The sequence below is a fragment of the Mandrillus leucophaeus genome, unplaced genomic scaffold, assembly GCF_000951045.1.
Source record: "Mandrillus leucophaeus isolate KB7577 unplaced genomic scaffold, Mleu.le_1.0 Scaffold947, whole genome shotgun sequence".
Taxonomy (NCBI): domain Eukaryota; kingdom Metazoa; phylum Chordata; class Mammalia; order Primates; family Cercopithecidae; genus Mandrillus; species Mandrillus leucophaeus.
The window spans coordinates 238650-263028 of record NW_012110330.1 but is presented as its reverse complement, the minus strand read 5'-3'; the positions used below and the strand labels follow the sequence as shown (position 1 = coordinate 263028).

The following is a 24379-nucleotide window of genomic DNA, read 5'->3' as shown; positions in this document are numbered from 1 at the left end:
CCCATACAATCATAAATTTGTTATCTAACACATTTAATTTTGGAACAAAGGAGCAACTCCTTTAAAGTTTGGGAGTCGCATAAATATTTCATATACAGCTTAAACCTATGCTTTGTAATGATTATTTTTGAGCAGCAGAAAAGGAAGGCTAGAGAAATGCTAGAGATGTCCTTACTAGTGACACATTCTTGCTGAATAACAAGTTCTCTGGAAGTGAAACTCAAATAGGAGAGAACAAGAGGTACAGATAGGTATCAGCTCTGCTAGGATCTTCAGAGAGACGGAAGGCCCCAGAACAGTGCCACTCAAAGGTGATTTGCAGACTTGTGCTGGTCTGTGTACGTGTCTGTGTGTGTGTGTGTGTATTTTTTTTACCAGTCTGTGACATGGTGAATTAGAAATTGAAAGTGTTTAAAAACTTTTTAGCGTTTTAATGTTGCTGTGATATCCAAGTACGTGATCAATGGACTTAACCTACAGAACAGTCTGGCCAGTTTGGGTGCTGTCAAACTTGCCTGGTGGACAGCACACAGTGTGAACTCCATACTTGTCATAGGCAATAGGAATGCATATTGATAAATGAAGGACTGGAAAACAAAAAACCTGGTCCTTTACCATATATAGTTTGAGAAAGACTGCCCTAGAGTACCATACTTCCACCACAAGTCCTGGAATAATTCCAAAAGTTTTTGGAACAAAGTGTGACCTGAGGTCAACTTGCTCACATTCTATCAAATCAAAATAAAAATGAGTACCTTGGGAATAAAGCTAAAGTGGACTAGGGCATCTATTTAGATTCCTGGAGTAATCCCTGGCTAGGCTAGCAGAAGTGAGAATCTGTAAAAGAAAACCGGTAGGACAGGAGGCACAAGGTTCATAGAGAAGGGCTCTTTTGTTCTTCCCTCCTCCTCTCTATCCTTGTCCAGTTTTTGGCTGGAGCTTTAAGGAGAAAATAGTGACACTCAGGCCACATGACTGTATCACAAGTCTACCTGTACTTTCTCCATCTCTTGCAGAACAGAGAAGTTTCACATTCAGATCCTGGCTCTTCCATGCTCTGGTAAGGTATAAGAGTTGGAATTTCCCAAATAGCCTGAGGCCTTAAGAACATTTCCTTCCTAGTTAATACCATAAAACATGTATGGTCTTCAAGGGGTGAAAAGTTTTAACCTAGGGGCAAGTGACATGTCAGAAGCTCAAAGTGACAATAATGAACGCGAATTTGCTCTGGAGAGACTTATCTTCTGAGTGAACCAGGACAGCCAGCTGGGCTGACCAGAGTATCTACCAATATATGTCAGCCAAGGTCCATAGACCCACTGGGAGCCACAGAAAAAAAAGCCAGGTCAGCTCAAAGAAAAATAATTTAGAAAACATAACAATATATTACTAACATTAGTAACAATAATGTAAAATGTTAAATTATAGTACCACTTGAAGGGCTTTCTACATTGAAATACTCAAGGGAACATGAGGAAAGATGGCCACCCAGTCTCCTTTGCCAACTGAGGTGCAGACTAAGTTGTAGAAGGCGGGTGGCGATGGAACCCAGCATTACAATATTGTGTAGAACTAGTCTCCTAATATACCTCACTCTGCAACTTACAGAAGCTGAGGAAGATCAGAAAAAGACCTGAATGAAAAATAGGCCACACTCCTTACTCAGAATATTTATTATATTCTGCCCCATGGGGCCTTGCAGGAAAAGGGACCCAAGCTATACCCCTACTCCTTTCCCAAGCTACTTTCCTGAACCAAGGGACAGGATTCTAAGAGAATCATGTATCTCAATAAGCCAGAATGTATCCGGGAAAGAATAGCCATTAATTTCCCAGACCTGACACTGGGTTTATTTGTGTCTGCCAGGAAGAGGGGGAGTCAGTGAGAATGGTAGATGGACTAGATGAGGGGAAATAGGATGGGCCCTTCTTTATCACAGCTTGAGCTCAAAAAGGTTGGGATAAACAGGTGTTTAAAAGAGAGGAGGTAAGAGGCAGGACGGGCAGGGGATAGAGGAAGGTCAGGGGCTGGGTCCACCCATATCACACAGCATTGTAGGAAGAAGCAGGGTAACAATTTGAGTTCTCAGGCTGGAACAGGGAGGTGAGGGCTCAGCACCTAGAGAGAGGAGAATCCTAAGGCCTCTCTTTCAACTCTATTGTGATTAGATGCAAAAGCCCTTTCCCTTTAGAGAATTCAGAATGGTCTGTCTGAAGGCAAGAGAGCATAGTGACAGACCTGTTGCCCCAGCCCAGGCTGTTTCTCCCCATTCCCAAAGGCTCTGCCAGGAGAACTATAGAAATACAGAGTCCCAGGAGTCTGTCCCTCCTCCCCAGATCCAAGAGAGGGAGTAGAGACAAGGCACAAAGACCCTGGGCATAAAGATGAACATCAGTGTGGCCACATATAAAATTATTTTGAGAAAGGAAAGAAAGTGCATGCCCCAGAAAGGATGCCTTCCTTCACCTGGCAGGTAGCTGGAACTTTGATAGTGGCAGAAACCACAATGGAGTAGGGGTCACAGAAATGGTCTCTGAAACAGACCCTATTCCTAGACAGAGGAAAAACCTCAGCTGGTATGGCACAATCTTGAATGGGATGACAGAGGGCAGCGGGTAGACTTCTCCCGCAGATGACACTCCTGCCTCAGGTCCCAATGGTTCTGCTGACTCCAGATGTTCCCCATGGCTGGGACTGAGAGAGGAAAACGTGTTGTGTTTCACATGATCAGACACTGTTCGCCACTGGCACCTGGTGGGCCCGAAAGATTGAGGGCATCCAGGTCAAAGTTGAGGCCAGGAGGCTGGGGAAGAGATGAAGGGACTCAGATAATTGCTCATTTTTTAGGACAGACCTTCTGAAGATCCATCCCCAGTAGCCACAGTTATCACCTTAGGTGGAATCATGAGAGGTTAAAGAATTCTGGAAATTGGGGGCTCAGATTAAAATCTGGAAAAAGAAGACATACTCACCATCTCTCCAGCCAGCTCTTTTGGAGGATGGCCCAAATCCTGTAGCTAGAAAATAAGGAAAATGGAACAAGAAATAAGAGAAAAACCCAGAAAACAACAGAGGATCCAGAAAAGGAATCTAACAAATCATCTCTCCATTTCTTCTGAGAGAGAGCACAAGAGAGGATCCCTCCTTCACCTAGGTCTAGCAGTACTGCATCCTTCCCAGATACCTCCTCCACTGAACACCTAAGTGGACAGCACCAGTGGGCAGAGGGCAAGAGGCCTTACCTGCTGCATAAGATCTAGCACCATCTCAAAACGAGCCTTTTGAGTGGTCTCACTGTCTGTGGGCGTCTCTGCCTCGAACTGCTCACATATTTTGCACATGACGCTGTGCTGCTCCTGATATTTTTCAAACTGCTCTGGAGGTAGAGATTCCCGATGACTCTGCAACCATTCTGGATACTAGGAAAAGAGAGAATGGGTGGAAAAAAATTAAGTGAACAAAGGATATGGATGGGTAATCAGAACAATGTGATTAAAATGTGAAAGGGAAGGGGACGCAGAAAAACGAAAAGCTAAATAAGTAAGTTCATCATGAAAAGTGGCACTGACTCCAACCAGATCACCTGGCCATGTTAGCATTTATGGTCACTAGAAATTGGTAAGCTTCTGTAAAGAGCCAGTGAATATTTTAGGCTTCGAGGGCCACATATGGTCTCTGTTGTGTTTTTTTTTTTTTCTTTTTTCTTTTGAGACAGAGTCTCGCTCAGTCGCCCAGGCTGGAGTGCCGTGGCTCGATCTCTGCTCACTGCAAGCTCTGCCTCCTGGGTTCACGCCATTCTCCTGCCTCAGCCTCCCCAGTAGCTGGGACTACAGGCACCCACCACCACGCCCGGCTACTGTTTTTGCATTTTTTTAGTAGAGACGGGGTTTCACCGTGTTAGTCAGGATGGTCGCGATCTCCTGACCTCGTGATCTGCCCGCCTTGGCCCCCCAAAGTGCTGGGATTACAGGCGTGAGCCACCGCACCCCTTTTTTCTTTTTTTTTTTTTTGAGACAGAGTTTTACTCTGTCACCCAGGCTGGAGTGTGATGGTGTGATCACCACCCACTGCAGCCCCGATCTCCCCAGGCTCAAGCAATCCTCCCACCTCAGCCACCCCAGGTAGCTACAAGTGTGCACCACTGTGACTGGTTAATTTTTTTGTATTTTGTAGACACAGGGTTTCATCATGTTGCTTAAGCTGGTCTTAAACTCTTGGGCTCAAACAATCTGTCCACCTTGGCCTCCCAAAGTGCTGGGATTATAGGAGTGAGCCACTATCCTCGACCGTTGCCTATTTTTTTTGTAGTTTTTTTCAAATGACCTTAAAAATGTAAAAACCATTATTTGCTTGAGAGTTGGATTTGGCCCACTCAGGTCTTGGCCTGCTGACTCGTGGTCTGTATTATTCATTACACACTTACCCACGTTTCCCTGTATCACTGAAAAGCTTCTATTCCCATATTTTATCTCTCCAGAAAAACTACTATACACTCTTTAGCCAGGTATGGTGGCTCACACTTGTAATCCCAGCACTGTGGGAGGCTGAGGTGGGAAGATCACTTGAGCTCAGGAGTTTGAGACCAGCCTGAGCAATATAGTGAGAGCTCATTTCTACAAAAAATACTTAAAACATTGGCCAAGCATGGTGGCGCACACCTGTAGACCCAGCCACTCAGGAGGCTGAGATGGGAGAATCACTTGAGCCTAGGATGGGGAGGCTGTGGTGAGCCAAGATCGTGCCACTGTGCTCCAGCTGGAGTGAGACCCTGTCTCAAAACAAAACGATACAACCACACATATAAGCTCTTTTATGGCAGGGACCATCATTTAAACTACTCTTACACTGTTCACATCACAAAGCCAGTAAGTAAATCCTCAGTTAATTCTTTTTCTTTTTGAGATGGAGTCTTGCTCTATAGTCCAGGCCGGAGTACAGTGGTGCAACCTCAGCTCACTGCAACCTCTGCCTCCCAGGTTCAAGTGATTCTCCTGCCGCCTCCTGAGTAGTTGCAATTACAGGTGTGAGCCACTACGCCCGGCTAATTTTTGTATTTTTACTAGCGACGGGGTTTCACCATGTTGACCAGGCTTGTGTCGAACTCCTGACCTCAGGTGATCCACCCGCCTCGGCCTCCCAACGTGCTGGGATTACAGGCATCAGCCACCACGCCCAGCCAAATTCTTGCTGGAGAAATGAAGTCAGAAATGCAAGACTGATTAGACAACAACCCCAGAGTCTTGAACCAGTTTATAGAAAACTAGAACTGAAGGATTTCCTCTTATACCCCAAAAGTTATACCCCTTATACCCCAACATACAGTGTGACAGCTTTATTCTCTCAGAGACACAACTCTCCCCACCCCCCAACTCTCCCCGCCTCAAATAAATAAAGGAAAAAAAGCAGACTCAAGTTACTCTTTCTGCAGGCTCTGAGTAGACAAAATAGCCCACATGAGTGGATGTGATGGAAAATGAAGAGAAAAAGCAGAAATGGAAGTTCACAAACCTTTTCTGTGATCTCCTTCAGTGATGGGTACAGCACATCCTTGGAGAGTAGGTTCTGCATAATACTCTGCATGATGGGGAGGATGTTCCCTTCCCCATCCCCTTCGTCCATGCCTAGCCCCTCCATGGCCTTGGTCAGCTCTTCATCCGACATGCCAGAGTTCTAGATAGGACAAGGAAGAGGTGAGCAGGTATACCACCTTCTTGGGATGCTCACACTGTCAGGTGGGAAAGATAAACTACCTAAACTTGCCTGTAACAAAACAAGACAGGAACAGACTTGGGATGATACTCAAAGCATCTGTCTTTTGAGACTCGGCTGGAGAAGTGTCTGAGAGTGGACCCCTTGTGGGACCCTACTACTTTCTCCTCACCTGAAGGTCAGTGGCATTTTTGGCTAATCCACTTAGTGTCTCCTTTAGGCAAGAAGTGAATTCTTGTTGGGAGGTCATATCACTGCCTAGGAGAGATTTAAAAAGCCAGCGTCATTTAGGAATTTGTTTCCTTGCCTAGACTGAACTGGTTACCAGCTTGGATATGAAGCATTTACTAGTGAATCATTATCACTCCCCATCTTGGAAAACTCTGCGGTTACCTTGATAGTCTTTTCATACATCTATTTAATACACGGACTCTGTGTCAGTTTATTCTCCATGATGATACCCACAATAACACTGTGACCTTTCAAATGGTCAGTTTTGAATAATCTTTTCTATTACTTTCTAACCTATCTCACCCCTTTTCCTTAAGAGGGATTTCCACCCCTTCTCTCATTGCCTTTACCCATTCCATGGCTGTGACATCATGATTGCTATCAACTTCAGTAAGAATTCTGGTGTTTTCAGGCAACAAAGACTTAAGAATCTGTTCAGATATTTCCATGTATCTAGGGTCTCCTCACCCACTCTCCCCGCAGCCTCCGAGAGCTTTTGGAACTGCTCCACCAGGTGGGGCTCTTCCTCAGCCAACTCCTTCATTGCCTTCTCGAACTCTGCAGTGGCTTGAGAAGCCAGTTCACTGTCGAATAGTTCCTGGAAAAACTTCTCTTGGGAAGCGAAGAGGGCATCCTGCAGGGGAAGGGTGGCTGAAATGCATCTCTTACTTAGAACTACACTGCACCTGGCCTCTGATAGAAGCCACAGGCAGTAGCTATGGGAAATGCACTTCCCTCCTACCCACTTCCACTGGACACTCTAACTACTGCTCCTAATGAGAATAGCAAAAAAGGTATCTAGTCTTTGAAAGAGGGTATGGGATGGCATACCAATCCAACCATTTAAACCTACTATTTTTTCAAGGAACTCTGAGATTCCTCCACTCAACCTCAAGTCCTTATTTCACAAGGACTGAGGCTGGCAAGAGCACTCACCAATGTGAGGCCAAGGTACCCTCCCCCATTCCCCTCTGGCCCATAGGGGCCTGCCCAACCTCTGCTCAGAGCTGCATGCCCATCCCCTCCCCATCCCTTAAGGGGGTGGAATTTATACTTTGGCAGTGTCTCCTGGCGATCTCTTCTGGGGCCCCGAAGCATCAGGGGCCGTGGTGGTAGAAGGGGGTGCTGGGGAGGGTTTGGCTTTATCGAAATCATCAAGAGCACCTTCAGAGACAAGAGACATGGTGTGTGTGTTGGCGACAGATGAGGATGCAAGCAAGGCTGGGTGGTTTCTGGGCAAAGCATTAGGAATATGATTTTTCAAATTGCCAACTTTCCTCAATTTTCCGCCTTGAGGCCCCCACCTCCCCAGACCACCCTCAATGAGCCTCCTACTTCCTTCCAGATTACCTAATTTATTGTGAGCAAAGGCAAGAAATCCCTTACGGTGGAACAAGTATCCATCTCAGAGCTGGGAGGAGAGGATTAAAAATTTCTGCAGAGACATCTCCATCTATAGTGTCTCCCTTGCCACACCCTAATGATTCCCTAGAAATCCCATACAAATAAATACCCAACAGGAGTAGAGAACACAGATGTCCTCATCCCTCTGAACTCACTCTGGAGCTCTAAAAGGAATAACTTGGTGAGAAGGCACATGACATCCCACCCAGCTTCCTGTTGGTACTGGTACCAGCACAGACTGAGGGACCACATACTACATTCCATGGTAAGGCATTAAACTATCTTCTCTTATTCTCCAGTTTAGTGCTCTCCCACAACCTCCTAGAGCTCCTTTTGGTCTGATCTTTGCAGATAACCGTAGGCTAATTTACAGTCACTTGGCACTCCTCAGCGTTTCTGTTCATTCTTCTGCCTGCCCACATCTCTGTGATTGAGCAAGAGATTACAAATTCACCTCTGCCCTGAAAAGCCTGTGTCCTCACCACCATTCTGCTTGCCAGGCCCAGGGAGACAGCACTGGCCCCACTCCGGGCAGGAAGCCAACAGGGGAGTGGACAGTAATGCTAAGAAAACATCCACCGTCTTTCAGGAGGGTGAACTGCTTTCCCCTGAAATCGCCATATCCTCAGTTTCTCAAAATAAGGGAAGGGAGTCCGCTTGAGCTACTAACAAGATGAAAGAACTGTTAAGGGGCCTAACGAGAGAAAGAGAAAAGGACTACGAGGAGAAAAGTGTCTTTCATGTCAAGGAAGGCAGGACGAGGCGCAGCAGCATGGGCCAGGAGCTTGCTAGGAGTTAATGTAAGCAATCAGTGAGTGCGTGGTTCGCTACCCAACAAGAACCAAATGCTGCTGCTGCTGCCGAAGTCGGACTTTAAGAACTTAGTAACCTAAAGAAAGAGGAGTTTGGAGAGGTATCATGAAACGCCGTCCTGCGGAAACATCCACAATCTGGACCACTGGGGGACCCCAGGTGAGTTCCCCAGCTCCAGTCGCGGAGGTGAGGCAGGATGACCCAGAGATTTTTGGGGGGCTCGCGGTCAGACTCTCCGCCCCCATTTAACCTTTGGAGATCCTCTCCCGCCCTGTCCCTAATATCTCAGGTTCACTTAACGCCCGGAATGGGTCCTCACAACTGCCCTCTTCAGGCCTTTCCCACTATGGGCTCTTACTTTCCAGAAGCTCCTCCAATTCCCTGTCTGCTTCTGCCCCGACACCACAGTCTTCCTCAGCGGCCGCCATCTTGCTACCTCCGACTTGCCGTAGGAGGCGGGACCCCCTCGGCGCCGCCACGCCCTCCACCCCTTCGTTCCTGCCCCCTTCTGCCTCGGGCAACCAATGGTATTGTTGGCCAGTGCGGAACCGCCATTTTTAAAGGGCCAGGAAGCTTTGAGTTGCTGTTTTGGGTATTTTTCCCCTTTCGCCTGTGAAACACAGAATTAAGGATAAGATAGTGTTATTTTCTGCCTGGTTTTAGAGGCCCGGACTCCTTTCAACTTCCCAAATTACCTGGCGAAGCTCTTTCATTATTTCTTCCTGAGCTATGAGTAGGCTAGATTGAGACAAACTGCCTACAAATAACCAGAATCTATACATATATGATTGATATGACAATTATGGTACATAGCATACTACTTTCTCTCACTTCTTTTGTTGAGACGGAGTCTCGCTCTGTCGCCTAGGCTGGAATGCAGTGGCGCTATCTTGGCTCACTGCAGCCTTGGCCTCCTGGGTTCAAGCGATTCTCCTGCCTCAGCCTCCCGTGTAGCTGGGATTACAGGCATGCACCACCACATCCGGCTAATTTTTGTATTTTTAGTAGAGACGGGGTTTTACCTTGTTGGCCAGTCTGGGTAGCCAGGCTGGTCTCGAACTACTGACCTCAGGTGATCCACCCACCTCAGCCTCCCAAAGTGCTGGGATTACAGGCGTGAGCCATTGCGCCCGGCTTCACTTCATTATTTCATTCAAATGTTATCTTTTCTGGAACACTTTCCTTGGCCATTCCTTTTCTTCTTAACACTGAACACTATCTGACATACTATCTACCGTGCTTGTTTGTTCTCCGCTCCCCACCGTGCAGAATTTAAACACTATGAAGGTGAAGATTTTCGTCTGTTGTCTTCGCTGCTGTAAAGCCCAACTCTTAGGCTAGGGTTTAAAACTTAGTAGGCACTCATTGGCCACTCTTTGCTCTCGCAGTCCCTAATCAGGCACATCTGCCTGCCCAATCTAGTGGCATCTCTCATTTCCTATTCTCTGTTAGAACTGTTTGATTAAAGGACACAGGGCCAGGAACTTAGAACTCAATGTTAGAAAGAGAGCATCTGGGACCTTGGACTGAGCAGGGCAATTAGAATGTAGTAGTTAGTAATAGACTTGCTTTCCCTGACCAATCTCCTTTTCTCCACACAGAACCCAACCTCCAACTGAGTGAACACGGGGGATGCTCAGATAGAGGTAACTCTAGACGTCCCTTTCCTCCTTTGGAATTGTTCTATTCAGATCTGTAAGAATGTAGCAACTGTTTCACATACAGATCTGTTTTAGCACTTGGAGAGCACCTATTATTAAGGTCTTGTTCTGGGCACAGCAAGGACAAAGAGATAAATCAGGACCACCCCCTGCTGTAAGGTAGCTAAGTGGAGGTGAGCCGCAGGTATGATGAGATATACACACAGTAAGTATGACACAAGGTAAGAATTTTAAATGAAAAAAATTCCTGTGTTAAGTCACCTCATCACTTTCATGCTTAGCTTCCCAAACACACATTTGAGTACTGCATCAAGCACCAGATCAAGCACTTACTATGTCTTTCACAGACAGGGCACAGACTTGTAAAATCGTATCTGTGCAAAACCTGTTTCCTTCTGACCACAAGTAGTGTGTTTTGGGATAAAAATATTATGAACTGTAAGTTATAAAGCCTAAATTCCAGCCCTAATTCTGCCACTAAATCACTTTCTAAGTCCTTTACAATTCTAAACTTCTGTAATCAAATCCTTTCCTGATAAACTTGTTTACCCAATACCTGCAACATAATTTATTCCAGGGTTTCTCATTCAAATTGCTTACATGTGGATCTCCAATATGGCTATAGGTATAACAAGCACGTTAAAAAAAAGAAAATTTGTCTATCAACAGGCATCTCTATTGGCTTTATTTTATTTTTTGAGACGAGTTTCACTGTCACCCAGGCTGGAGTGCAGTGGTTTAATTTTGGCTCACTACAGCCTCCATCTCCAGGGTTCAAGTGATTCTCCTGTCTTAGCCACCTGAGTAGCTGGGTCTACAGGCTTGCGCCGCCATGCCCGGCTAATTTTTGTATTTTTAGTAGAGACAGGGTTTCACCATGTTGGCCAGGCTGGTCTTTAACTCCTGACCTCAAGTGATATGTCCACCTTGGCCTCCCAAAGTACTGGAATTACAGATGTGAGCCACTACACCTGGTCAATTGGCTTTAAACTAATGTAATATAAGCATGTTAATTAAAAGATAATAGATGATAATTAAAATGGAGTAAAAAACAAGCATGACTCTTTCTTTGCATTATTTCTTAAACTTGTTTCTGCTTTTCTATTTTTACTACTAATACTCCTAACATCTCATCTCAGTATTTACTGACCTACTACTGACTGCTCCTTCTGCCTTTCTAGTGTATAGCGAATACTGTTGAATAACAGTATTTTATAGTACTTTCATATCACTCTGTCCTTAAGGATTTAATGGCTCTCCAGTTTATCAAATTCTAATTCTTGCCTGGGATTCACAATTATTTCATATACATCAATCTTGTTTCCCCAATTATGTAAGATTCAAGAGGCAGGAATTGTAAACTTTTTCCATATCCCTCAGTTAGTAATGTTTTTGTGTGCAAAATTAATTTTGTAATTTAATTTGCAAATTATAAATAAAAAAATTTGCCAAAATTTATCACCAACTTGCCTATGTTTATAGGGATAATGTTTGTAACTTGGGAAAGTGTCATCAAAGTAGAATGTACTTTTTTTTTTTTTTTTTTTTGAGACAGAGTCTCGCTCTGTCACCCAGGCTGGAGTGCAGTGGCACGATCTCGGCTCACTGCAACCACCGCCTCCCAGGGTCACGCCATTCTCCTGCCTCAACCTCCTGAGTAGCTGGGACTACAGGGGCTGATACCACGCCTGGCTAATTTTTTGTATTTTTAGTAGAAACGGGATTTCACCTTGTTAGCCAGAATGGTCGTGATCTCCTGACCTCATGATCCAGCTGCCTCGGCCTCCCAAAGTGCTGGGATTACAGGCGTAAGCCACTGTGCCTAGCCTTTTTTTTTTTTTTTTTTTTTGAGATGAAGTCTTGCTCTTGTACCCCAGGCTGGAGTAGACAAATTATAAATAAAAAAATTTGCCAAAATTTATCACCAACTTGCCTATGTTTATAGGGATAATGTTTGTAACTTGGGAAAGTGTCATCAAAGTAGAATTTACTTTTTTTTTTTTTTTTTTTTTTGAGACAGAGTCTCGCTCTGTCACCCAGGCTGGAGTGCAGTGGCACGATCTCGGCTCACTGCAACCACCGCCTCCCAGGGTCAGGAGATCTTCCAACCTCAGACCTGAGTAGCTGGGTCTACAGGCTTGCGCCGCCATGCCCGGCTAATTTTTGTATTTTTAGTAGAGACAGGGTTTCACCATGTTGACTAGGCTGGTCTCAAACTCCTGACCTCAGGTGATCTGCCTGTTTGGCCTCCCAAAGTGCTGGGATTACAGGTGTGAGCCACTGTGCTCGGCCAATATGTACATTTTTTTTTTTTTGAGACGAAGTCTCATTCTTGTCCCCCAGGCTGGAGTGCAATGACGCAATCTCATTAGTAGTATGTACATTTTTGAGAAGGCAGCCTTAGTTTAGGAATGCTGTTTAAAAAAGCAACTCTTAAGATAAAGGTAAAAAAATACAATGTGCCGGGCGCAGTGGCTCACGCCTGTAATCCCAGCACTTTGGGAGGCCGAGGCGGGCGGATCACGAGGTCAGGAGATCGAGACCATCCTGGCTAACACGGTGAAACCCCGTCTCTACTAAAAATACAGAAAATTAGCTGGGCGTGGTGGCGGGTGCCTGGAGTCCCAGCTACTCGGGAGGCTGAGGTAGGAGAATGGTGTGAACCCGCGAGGCGGAACTTGCAGTGAGCCGAGATCGCGCCACTGCACTCCAGCCTGGGCGCCAACAAAGCGAGACTCCGTCTCCAAAAAAAGAAAAATACAACGTATATAGTATGAAGAGAAGTAAAAAACAAAGTGAAGCTCCCTAATATATTGATATGAGAAAATACCAAAAATGTTAAATGAAAAAACAAAGGTACAAAATTGTTAAATAATATGGTTTCATTTGTGTATAAAGGGGGATAGAGAATGGCATAGTCATATCTGCTAGTATATATATAAAAAATTTCTGGAAGGATGTAAGCAAGCTGGTAACAGTGGTTACCTGCTTTGGGGAAGGTGATAGGTACTGGGTGCCTGATGAAAGGATGGAAAGATTTGTCACAGAATAGCTTTTTATATTTACTGATTTTTTAACTATATGCATTTTTTATTGAAAACATGAATTTAAAATGCAAAAAAGTACATATTTTAATCAAAGGCACAGTAACGTCTACCCAATTATTCTTAGCATATGACAAGCAAAATATTGTATTGTCAATGTAAAAATTTTATCATTGTAATATATATAATGTACTATTCTTATATCTGTATATTACATGTAAAATATCTAGAACAGTGACAGGCACATGGCAGTTGCTCAATAAATATTGCTATAATCAGCAAGAGATAAAAGGCTGCAATCAAAAACAGAATAGGGGAGCTACTTGCTTTCTGTCATTTTCACAGCAGTTTAGGTCCTCATATATATCCCATGAAAAATATGTGCTTCTTTTTTTCTTTCTGTTTTTTTGAGACAGACTCTCACTCTGTCGCCCAGGCTGGAGTGCGGTGGCGTGATCTCCGCTCACTGCAAGCTCTGCCTCCTGGGTTCAAGCAATCCTCTGCCTCAGCCTCCGGAGTGGCTGGGATTACAGGCAACCGCTGCCATGCTCGGCTAGCCTTTTTTTTTCCCCCCAATAGTGGATGTTTATTTTGTAATTAAAAATTATTACTGGAAGGAAGACATGTGCTTTGGTGGGGTACCTGCATGGGTGAACAAGAACATGAGAGTGTCCAAGAAATAAATGACCAAGTCAAGAAGCTCTCGTAGAGATTTATTTAGTGTGAGAAATATGAGAACAATAGTTGTAAAGAACAAATCAATAACCAGCAGTGTGCATTTTGGGAAACCAAATAACTTCTTCAAATTTGTGAGTACACAGAGGGTACCTGCCTGGGAATTTAAATGTCTAAGGAAAATGGGAGATGATTAAGAGTTGGTGTGGCCTAGTCACACCAACATGTATTTATTACATCCTGCTCCTTTCTAGTTGACAGGAAAGAAAGTTGCTGTGGGAAGAGAAGGGATAAATACTGAAGGGATTTACTCAATAAATGTCCATCACAGAGTTTTCCTTTTTTTTTTTTTTTTTTGAGACAGTCTTCCTCTGTCACCCAGGCTGGAGTGAAGTAGTATGTTCTCAGCTGACTGCAACCTCCACCTCCTAGGTTCAAGTGATTCTCATGCCTCAGCCTCCCAAGTAGCTGGGACTATAGGCGCATGCTACCATGCCAGGCTAATTTTTGTATTTTTATTAGAGACAGGGTTTGACCCTGTTGGTCAGGCAGGTCTCAAACTCCTGGCCTCAGATGATCTGCCCACCTCAGCCTCCCAAAGTGCTGGGATTACAGGCATGAGCCACACCACCCAGCCCAGAGTTTTACTTGTTCCTTAGAATTAAGCTGGAAAGGCAGGGCCAATTATTAGAACAACTATAGTCAAGTTGAGAAGACCTCAAAAAAGTCAAGTTTAGACTTCAGATTTTTGCATAGAAGAGGAAAAGATACTAGGTTTTAGGGTAGAGAAAGCCAAATCCAAAGAGTAGTTGCAGGAGGAAGGTGCTGTTAGAAGGAGGATATAGAGACATTCTCTGGGGGGAACATATGGTGACTGACCCATGCACACAAAGGGGGCCTTAGCGAAACTGCAGAGGACTGATCCTTAAACCAATCACATCTTTGCCAATCTCTGTCACCTGTGGAAGAGCAAACAGAGGAATAAGTTAGAGATTTGTAAGGTTGAGAACTCTAGAAAACTTATTCCCTATACCCTCAATGGGCGTAGTAGACAGGTATTTGGGTGTTCGTCACTGACTGGCAAACAGCAGTGGGGAGATGCTCTAGCTTTCTCCAGTGTCACTGCCTCAGGGAGCAGGGGACAAGCACAAGAAGAAAAAAACAACCACCATGTTTCTTTTTCCCCTTCTCTCAATATCCTAGATACATTTATTGCGGACAGTACTTACTGTGGTGACCCTACAGATTTGACCTTTGAACTCAGGGGAATAGCAGGCCCCACTGAGTGGACACTTTTCCACTGGCTTTCCACGGTAGATGGGCCGATATGATGCAGCACAGATGTCAAAGGGGTTGTGCATGTCATAATTGAGCTGATAGGCATCTGCGGGATTCTTCTCACAGGCAGACAAGATTTTTCGGGTCTAGGAAAAGGAAGGAGTATCTTATTTAGGAGGATGGAAAGCTGCAGACAACACCTCAAAAGGATCCCATCACCATGGTTTGGTAGTTCCGTTGATGTGAGATACAACTGTACTAGGTGAAAGGAGGTCCCAACCTCTGTAATGGATGTATGTGAAAGGTTAACAATCACCATTCCTATTGTATCAAACTTTCCCCTTCTCAATACAAAAGTGGCTCCATAATCTAGACCCACAGTCCTCCACCAGCTCTGGAGATTATCAGGATCAGGTCCTAGAAAGGGTTAAAACAGACTTCCATCACCCAAAAAGAATGCATTTGGAGGACACAAGTAATGAGATGTGTATGTGAAGCTTTGTGGTGGTTGTGATGGGATATCTGGAGCTTAAGGACAGGACTGGGGTTACTTTCAGGTGCAATGGAGCTATTCTAGGTTGCACAGCACTCTTAGACAATTGTCATGTCTCAATAAACTATTAATTTTCCAGGAAAAAAGGAAGCACCAAGTCAGGAAGTAAACAGAAGGTAGCATTCTGTTGGCTCTTTTTGTTGAATGTTGTTATTTACTGCTTTGTTTCAGAGGCAAGGACCTTGGTCTGTTCCCTCCATGTAAGAGTTGATCTGGCTTCCCTATGGTCACTGAAGGAGCTCCATCTACCTGTTGCGCCACCTCAGGCTTGGGCCCGAGTTCTAGTAGGCGCCGAGCAAAGGTGGCAGCTGTCTTGAAGTTCTTGAGCTTGAAGAAGAGATTGAGGGCTGTACGCAGCACCAGGATCATGTGCACAGGCTGCAGGTTTGAGTGGGTGAAATAGGCTGCCATCTGGTGGACACAAAGAGAAACACATGCCAGGTTGATGCTACACCTGGTAGAGGTCATTTCTAAGCTGCTACACATGCATAGAAAACACAACACAACACAACACAACACAACACAACACAACAGGATGGGTTATAAAGCAGAGAGGTCTTCTGCCTCCTAGGTATGGAGGACTGGTGAGATGAGGAAGTAGGATGAAGAAATGTACCCTCCCCTCATAGAAATGAAGGGCCTAAATTTCTCTTCGTCCCCACTCAGATCTGGGTTTGAAATTAAAAGAATTCAAACCTAGTGAAGGGTGAAGGGAAGGACGTCTCTGTTGTACTCAGGGTCCTATAGATCTTACCTCACATATGCGCTTCTGCTGTTCTAGAGTCTCTTTGGGCAGCTTCTTCCTTTCTATCTCCATGGACAAACCCACAATGTACTCACGGCAAATGGTGATGAGCTGCTGGGCCTGTAGAGGGGGCAGAAGGTCAGGATACAGAAACAAGAATGTGGGAGTGCCCAGAACTGGGACAGTGGCTAGACCCTCTTACTTCTGCAATCTCTTGTTTGTTGTCCACAACAAGAAGTGGCACACTGAGAAGGATGGAACGGAATTTTTCCACAGCCTCCTCAAATTTGCCAACTGTGGTGAGCTGGTAGCACAGCTGCAACCGTTGGATGAGGTCATTAAGCTTCAGGCCCACAGCTGGTACACCATTCTTCAGCCCTGCATCCTTCCTGGAAAGGGAAAAGTAGGAAGAAGACAGGATAGTCAGTAGCCAACTAGGATCCAATTTCCTTTTCTGGCAAACATCCTCATAGCTACCCTCCTGTCTCCTGTCAAAGTAGCTGCTGTCAAAGACAGCAGATGTAAACCAAACCCCATAGAGTAACAAGCCAAAGATCTTTTTTTCTACTGGAAAACCCTAGCTCTGAAAGAATTCTGACTATGTCACTGAGGCTACCATCTGAAATATCGACCATAACTTGGAACAGATGAAAGCAAAGAGCGAAGAGCCTTACCAGTTGCGATTAGGATATCCATACATGGAGGGTAGGCAGGGCAGAGCCTGATAGGTTGTGCGGCCTCGGGCATATGTCTGTAGGAACAGTTGCTTGTAGGGGCCAAACTGGATTACCCCTACTTGGTCATGAAGGAGCTGGAACAGAAGGAAAGAAACAAGGATTTTGGCCCTGCTGCATAAAAAGCTACTTTTCCTTGGGCAAGGTAATTAACTTCTCTGTTCACGTTTCCTCATCAGTAAAATACATTTAATTGTAAGACCTACCTCATTTAATAATACTTATTAAACTGTTTAGGATAGTGCCTGGCACATAGTGAACATTAAATAAACGTTAGCGGTTATCGCAATGTTATCATTATTGTTGTTATTATAACAATACTGGCTTAGTGTTCAAAACAGACCCCTGCTTGGGAAGGGGTACTTATCTCACTGATGTGAGCCAGAAAGCAAGCTATAAATGGGTGGAAGATGACTGAAGGATCTGCCCTAAAAGATTACTAGGCCAAGTGGAAGGCAGATAACAGAAAGTCAAGTGTACTTAACAAAGAGTTTTCATGAAAAATATACACCTTTGCCCTTGCGGGTAGGATAATTTCACTTGATTAAAATGAGTCAACCATCTCCCTGGGACCCTGGGCTAGGCACACTCAAGAGGAAAAGCCAAGGTTACTTACCCGCATGGCTGTTTCGAAAGAGCCTGCCAGGATGTGATCAACTGGAAGCTGAGAGTTATTACACCAGATCTAACAAGAAATAAGAAAACCCAAGCCAAGTGAAACTTTGTTCTTCTCTATTCTCCAACACCTGTTATACACTAATCGAGTATTAGCCACTCATCCCTGCTGGTTTCTTCCTGCTTACCTGAGTTGGACTTGTTCCCTTGGTTGGGGGCACAAAGAAACCATCTTCAGCCCCACCAGCTGCCCCAGGGGATATATCCTAGGGGAAAACCAAAAATTGAGTATTGAGTAATTTTTTTTTTTTGAGACAGGGTCACACTCTGTCACCTAGACTGGAGTACAGAGGCATGATCTCGGCATACTGCAACCTCTGCCTCCCATGCTCAAGCAATCCTCCAACTTCAGCCTCCCGAGTAGCTGGAACCACAGGCACAAGTCACCACACCTGGCTAATTTTTGTATTTTTTTTGTAGAGATGGGGTATTGCCATGTTGCCCAGGCTGTTCTCCAACTCCTGAGTTCAAGGGATCTGCCTGGCTCAGCCTCTCAAAGTGCTAGGATTACAGGCATGAGCCACCGTGCCCAGCCAAACTGAGTAATTTTTTAGGCCATTCAAGCACTTTGTTCTGTTGAATCTAGAACACAACCATTTACATTGTTCCCTGCCTCCACTGAGGAAGAGGGGTGATAGTTGTGGGAGAAGACTGCCAAAAGAGGAGCCACCTCACCAGTGACAAAATGACTTATCAAAAACTCCAGGTGCTGCCTTCTCATAAGCTGCTGCTGGAAGAACGCTGATTACCTCATTCTTCTTTCTTTCAATGGGAGTTAAGCATCAGATTAGAGATAAGTCCTACATCCTCTCCTCTTTGAGCATATCAGGACAGATGGAAGTGACAAGGCCACTAACTTTGACTCTCTCATGCTTCCTGCTTCTTTTACTTTTAAAAATAGAGACAGGGTCTTGATATGTTGCCCAGGCTGGCTGGTCTTGAACTCCTGGGCTCAAGCAATTGTCCTGCCTTAGCCTCCCAAAGTGCTGGGATTACAGGCGTGAGCCACCGTGCCCAGCCATCTTCCTTCTTTCAAATGGGAGATAAGCATCAGATTAGAAGGAGGGTCTAGTCCCCTTCCCTTCTGGAGACCTTAGGATAGTGGTGGGGGACAATAAGGCCTCTAGCTTCCACAGGGAGATATGGAGAGAACCTTCTAAGGGTACAAATTCCACATACCAGCTCAGGAGGGAGCTCCAGATCTTCTTCTACATCCCAGCCACCTCCTTCTTCCTGTCCCTTGCCAAGAGCATCATCCCCCAAACCTTCTGTAGCCTCCACAAACCCATCTGTAAGGAAAATTCAAGCTCAAAACAGATTTGGGCAGTGGCATAATCTTAGCCAAAGAAAGTAAAATCAATCCTAGTTGGTTTCATGGCCTGGAGGTCTGCAGATCTACCCACAACCCAGTCCCAATCCAAGGTGTCCATCGCCCCAGAACAGTCTTAAAACAGCACTTTTACCTTCATCCAATTGTAGCTCTGCATCCTCTCCCCAGCCCTCTGTACCAACAGTGTCAATGTCAATGTCAGCAGCCAGTGCTCCTCCCTTCCCTACAGAGGGAAGGAATAGAACGGAACTGGTTATAGTCCAGCAAGTCTGAGATATGGCCTTTTCTGCAGGCAGGTTAAATCCTTTCAAAAACAGGTGCCAAGCTTCTGCCTACTTATTACTTATTTTTGTGTATTATTTATTTTTGTGGTATATACGTTATGCTAACTTGCAGTAGGTTTCACAGAGGGAGGGAATAGAAGACAGATGGAAGGAACTGGCCTTCCTGCTACCAAAAACTGGCTCTTAAATAATTTGTACTTACCAGCCTTTGGCTACCACTCTTGAATTTCTTCCTGAGAGCTTTGCTAAGGTACCACCACTACAATATGTACAAGGCGTCAGGCATAGGGTAGATAGAGGAGGTGGAGGAAAGACCGGGGTTCAGCACAAAATGCTTAAGAGTCTGTTTAGGCTCTTACTCATGTGAAATAAACTAGGAGACCAAGAAAACAGGAGGAAGTTAAGGGTGGAAGTGGTGGAGGGTGGTAGCATACATCTGCCTATACCCACATACCGGAATTACAGGTAGTTGAATTAGTACCTTTAAGATTGTGTCATGAATGATAAAATACTGAACAAAGAACATGACTACATATATAGTAAAACTTAAGAAAATATACCAAAATATTAACTGAAGTTATTGATGGTAGTAGAGGGATCCCTTGTTTTTCTCCCTATTTTCCAAATTTTCTTTAATGACCTGAAAATGCTATTTTAAGTTTTTATGACCGCACCATAAATGACTGGCATTTCAATACTCCATTAGGCTTCATGCAGAAAAAAAGGACAGATTAAACTAAATGCTAATGGTATTCTCTAGGACAGTTCTTCACAAAACAAACAACAAAAGTGGTATGGGAGAAGTAGGTACTTACCTTTGCTGGCAATGGTGCCTTCAAAAAATCCTTTGGATACGGTCAATAAAGGCCAATTGGTATCCAATGGCATGATAGGTGCAGGTGGCTGAAGCAGCTTGGCATTAGGGTCAATGTCTGGGATCTGAATAGTAGAAGAAAAGAGGCTAAAAACAAACAGCACTTGGAAGTCACGTAAGGAAAGTTATGGAGCCTCCTTTGATGTCATTTGTTTCTCTGCCTCTCCTGATAACCAGGTGGGAGAGTGATATTCATAATTTTAAACTGTTCTAAGATCTTAGAGTTATTCCTGTAATAAGAGACAATCATGTAAATAAAGACTCACTGTCTCCTTCTCTGGGTCAAATGTCTCCTTTAGGCTCTCAGCTTCTTCATCTAAGCCATGGGTAGCAGCTGTGAGATAGGCCAGGGACTCTGTAGAGAAAACAGACTTTGTGGTATAGGTACATTTCCAAATGCATGTTGCTGGGGTAAGCAGCCTCTGAGATGGTCCCCACAGTGATCACTGACTCCTGGTATTCAAGTTGTTGCATAATACCCACCTCTTAAGTGTGGGCTGGATTTATTAACTAGCTTCTAATGGATAGAACATGGCAGATGTGATGGGATGTTACTTCCTAGATCTGGTTACAAAGATTGTGGCATCTATCTTGGGGTGCCCTCTTTTGCTCACTTGCTGTAAGGGAAACTAGCTACCACGTTACAAACTTCTTTGGAGAGGGCAACACGAAAAGAAACTGACGTTTCTTAGACAACAGGGAGCAAGGACATGGGGGCTGTCAACAGCCATTAAGTGAGTGCAGAAGTAGATTCTCTCCCTGGTGAGTCTTCAGATATCTGCAGTCCTGGCCAACACTTTGATTGTAGCCTCACGAGAGACCCTGCTAAGCCATGCCACAAATTGTGAAATAATAAATGTTTGTTGTTTTAAACTACTAAATTGGGGGGTAATTTGTTACACAGCAACAGAGAACTAACTAGCCGCTTATCTTTGAGACCTATCCATCAGTGCTGAGAACCTTGGATATCCCTGACTCGTCTCTGTTACATCTCAAATCTAGTTACTGCAACAAATCATGTTGTTTTTACCTTCAAAATATATCCTGAATCTGACCAGTGCTCACCCCTCCACTAAGAGCACCTTGGTCCAAACCTCATCTTTCACCTTGTTTGTTCCCTAATATATCTCAAATGCTAATACAATGCTTGGTATATAGTGGGTTCTCAAAAATATCCCTTGACTATATACATGAATGAATGAGTGAAACCTCCAAACTGAAAATAAAGAATAAAATTCTAATGGCATCCAACCATGTGCATTTACTAGGCTGTCTGCTCTAGGCCTTTTAAAATCTCCTATCTTCCTCATGAATAACTATTTTCCTAAGGGTGTTTGGCTGGACTGAATATTCTGGCTGCACCTTGCTTTGGCTTTGAAGAAAATCTTCTAAGCACAGGAGAAGCATGTTGTCTCTCCTAAAAAAATGCACAATAAAGAGAAATCCCTCACCACTGTACACAAATTAACTCAACAAGAACAGAAAAATACTTCCTCAGACCCTGAAAAAGCTGGCAAGTCCCAGATACTTACTCTGCCCACAGTTCTTTAGGATCCGCACACGCTCTGACACATCACCCAGGTATAGGGCATTCTGATAGTGGCCACTCATGTCCTTTCTGATCTCAGCTGCACCAAGTAAGTAAGAGACACCAAGTTAGGTCTTTTCTTTTAAGTTCCCTTTCTCCTTTATTCACCTTCCTCCTTCCCCCAAGAACCCCTCTTCCCATCCTTAGTTTGAGGGCCTCACCAATCTTCATCATCTTGCGAAGTTTTTCTAAATTGCCAGTGATAAGATACAGGAAGGAAAGTTTGTCAAAGTTTTTGGTACGCTGATAGCACATTTCCACAATCTGGTGGTTTCCCTGTAGCAGGGCCACTTCTCCCAGCTTTTCCCAGCAGTTCTTGTCATCCAGTGCTTTGGCTGCTTCCAGAGCAATCTAAAGAATCCCCAGGGTTGTGTTAACAGGTTGAAGGACAATGTGACTCAAAACCAGGGACTCTGCAAAGCATCTGACTCTATATAAATTTCCCAAAGAATTTCTTATACTTTCAATTACTCCTAGCTTTTAGTCTAATTCCATTGAAAATTGGCCAGGCACAGTGGCTCGTGTCTGTAATCCCAGCACTTTGGGAGGCCAAGGCAGGCGGATCATGAGGTCAAGAGCTCAAGACTATCCTGGCCAACGTGGTGAAACCCTGTCTCTACTAAAAATACAAAAAATTTGGCTGGGCATCATGGTGCGCGCCTGTAGTCCCAGCTACTCGGGAGGCTGAGGCAGGAGAATCGCTTGGACCCAGGAGGCGGAGGTTGCAGTGAGCCAAGATCGCGCCATTGCACTCCAGCCTGGGCAATAAGAGCGAGACTCCTGTTTCAAAAAAAAACAAAAGAAAAAAAAATCCAGTGAACACACAGAACCCCTTTAGATACAGGGATAGAAATAATCACATCACATTTATCCTCCTCCTCAGAAATTTACTTCTACAACAAAACCACCCAGCAGTTGCTGATTCCACAGAGCCAGTTCTTGCTTAGCTACCTTACTTCCTAACTGCCAGGTATGAAGATCCACAGGGGCTTTAGCGAAGACAGAAGAAATAATACTAGGAAGAAGTTCAGAACTGGAAAACGTTTTCCTAAGCCCTTTTCACCTTAGAAAGCAATGCCTATACATTCTAGGCCTCAGTGCTTAATAGGTACTCTTTCATCTAAGTAGCCAGTCAGCAAGATTAAGTGTCAAGCAAATAATAAGATTTTCAAATTCCATACCATCTTGCGTTTATCCTAGAAGTTACTAAATTCACACTAATTGAGGTTGACAAAAATAGAAATGCTGTGGGAGAAGCAGAGGCAGGTAAAAGTAGAGGTGAGCAAAGAGCAACAGGAAGATGGCTCAATGTAACAACTAAAAAAATCCCAAATTTCATTATTCTGGCTAAAGAAGCAAGCCCAGAATAATGCCCTCCCAATGCCACTCTAACCCTCCCACCTCTAAGATAATATGGGGCTGATGATCATATTCCTCTCACCTCAATGTTTCCACACTCCAGTGCCAGACTAAAGCGAGTTTTCTCATCCTTGACAAAATGCAGTGCCACTTCAGGATAGCCCTTCTTCTGGAGATAAGCAATAATAGACTGGCCTACTAGTTTGGCATTCCTCACCATGTGCAGTACCTAGACATTTGGGGTAGGGTTGGGCAAGAAGTAGACATCACTCACAGGAAAGAAAAAAAAAAGAGTGCTGCCTCTCTTAATACTCTAGTTTGCATCCTCACTTCGTACCTCATCATACTTTCTGTTGATCAGGGCCAGCTTGAATTTGAACTCAGTGGGATCAATGGTGAGTACCCGGGGACGACACTCCCTGTCTAGGCAGTATACATTGTTGCCCTTCACCCGTGTAACATAGATGGGTAAATCCAGAGTTCGAATGATCCCGTGGTCCCTAAGAACAGAGGGTAGATGGCACAACTTTCAGTAAGTGAGAGGGAAAATCCATCCTGTGAAGAAATGGAACACACCTAGGAAACGGTCTTTTGTCAAGTGCCATTTGAACAATGATATAGATGGGAAGAGATTCAAAAAAGAGCAGAACTAAATGCCAAATTTATCGTATTCTTTCTATGATGGGGTAGATGGCATGATTTTTCTTTATATACTATTATCCTAGAAGATGAGTAACAGACATGGCTATAGGAATCAGACCTAACAGTTAAATCTTAAGTTCTTATATATAATCAGTAGGTGATTATGGACAGATAACTCCTTTATAAGCTATAATTGAAAGTAGAAGAGAGGTATATGTGAAGAGTTCTGACAAAGAAATAATAAAAAACAGAAAGTATATATATATTTTTGAGATGGAGTCTTGCTCTGTCGCCCAGGCTGGAGTGCAGTGGCGCGATCTCGGCTCACTGCAAGCTCTGCCCCCTGTCACGCCATTCTCCTGCCTCAGCCTCCCGAGTAGCTGGGACTCCAGGTGCCCACCACCACGCCGGCTAATTTTTTGTATTTTTAGTAGAGACAGGGTTTCACCGTTTAGCCAGGATGGTCTTGATCTCCTGACCTGATGATCCACTTGCCTTGGCCTCCCAAAGTGCTGGGATTACAGATGTGAGCCACTGTGCCTGGCCAGTTTGATTCTCTTAAAAAGTTACATCTTTATTCTGCAAGATCTGTAGTGATATCCCCTTTTTCATTCATACTATTTTCTTTTCTCTGAATTACCCTCATGAGAGGCTTATCAATTTTATTCAAGTTTTGCCTTTATTGAACTTCTCTATTGTATTTTTGTTTTCTATTTAATTTCTACTATTGGCTTTATTATTTTCTTCTAAGTACTTTCTTTGGTTTAAAAAGAACAGTAA

At 44.3% G+C, this 24379-nt stretch overlaps 2 protein-coding genes across 5 annotated transcripts in view; both read right to left on the bottom strand.

The window, feature by feature from the left end:
* Nucleotides 1–20: 20 nt before the first annotated feature.
* Nucleotides 21–8608, bottom strand: PEX19 (peroxisomal biogenesis factor 19). 3 transcript variants are annotated; one of them, XM_011970382.1, is made up of 8 exons: nucleotides 8516–8606; nucleotides 6995–7104; nucleotides 6409–6574; nucleotides 5882–5967; nucleotides 5509–5670; nucleotides 3243–3419; nucleotides 2973–3017; nucleotides 21–2803 (listed from the first exon to the last, which is right to left on the bottom strand). In XM_011970382.1, the coding sequence occupies exons 1-8, from the start codon at nucleotides 8583–8585 to the stop codon at nucleotides 2720–2722; spliced, it is 900 nt and encodes a 299-aa protein (XP_011825772.1). In that variant the 5' UTR covers nucleotides 8586–8606; the 3' UTR covers nucleotides 21–2719. The 3 variants fall into 3 exon arrangements, with proteins under 3 accessions (XP_011825772.1, XP_011825773.1, XP_011825774.1); XM_011970383.1 differs by having other exon boundaries at nucleotides 21–2751; XM_011970384.1 differs by lacking the exon at nucleotides 6995–7104 and having other exon boundaries at nucleotides 8516–8608.
* A 4285-nt stretch (nucleotides 8609–12893) lies between these two features.
* Nucleotides 12894–24379, bottom strand: part of COPA (coatomer protein complex, subunit alpha) — a 53865-nt gene continuing 42379 nt past the window's right edge. For both annotated transcript variants that reach the window (XM_011970376.1, XM_011970377.1), the window contains exons 18-33: nucleotides 23295–23457; nucleotides 23040–23186; nucleotides 21760–21949; nucleotides 21543–21638; nucleotides 20277–20365; nucleotides 19952–20075; nucleotides 18986–19075; nucleotides 18702–18811; nucleotides 17651–17728; nucleotides 17464–17532; nucleotides 16788–16924; nucleotides 16316–16502; nucleotides 16123–16233; nucleotides 15618–15779; nucleotides 14767–14961; nucleotides 12894–14496 (exon numbers count right to left, since the gene is read on the bottom strand). In XM_011970376.1, the coding sequence (XP_011825766.1) occupies nucleotides 14437–14496; nucleotides 14767–14961; nucleotides 15618–15779; nucleotides 16123–16233; nucleotides 16316–16502; nucleotides 16788–16924; nucleotides 17464–17532; nucleotides 17651–17728; nucleotides 18702–18811; nucleotides 18986–19075; nucleotides 19952–20075; nucleotides 20277–20365; nucleotides 21543–21638; nucleotides 21760–21949; nucleotides 23040–23186; nucleotides 23295–23457 (2008 nt within the window). In that variant the 3' untranslated portion in view covers nucleotides 12894–14436. The remainder of the gene's footprint in view (nucleotides 14497–14766; nucleotides 14962–15617; nucleotides 15780–16122; nucleotides 16234–16315; nucleotides 16503–16787; nucleotides 16925–17463; nucleotides 17533–17650; nucleotides 17729–18701; nucleotides 18812–18985; nucleotides 19076–19951; nucleotides 20076–20276; nucleotides 20366–21542; nucleotides 21639–21759; nucleotides 21950–23039; nucleotides 23187–23294; nucleotides 23458–24379) is intronic.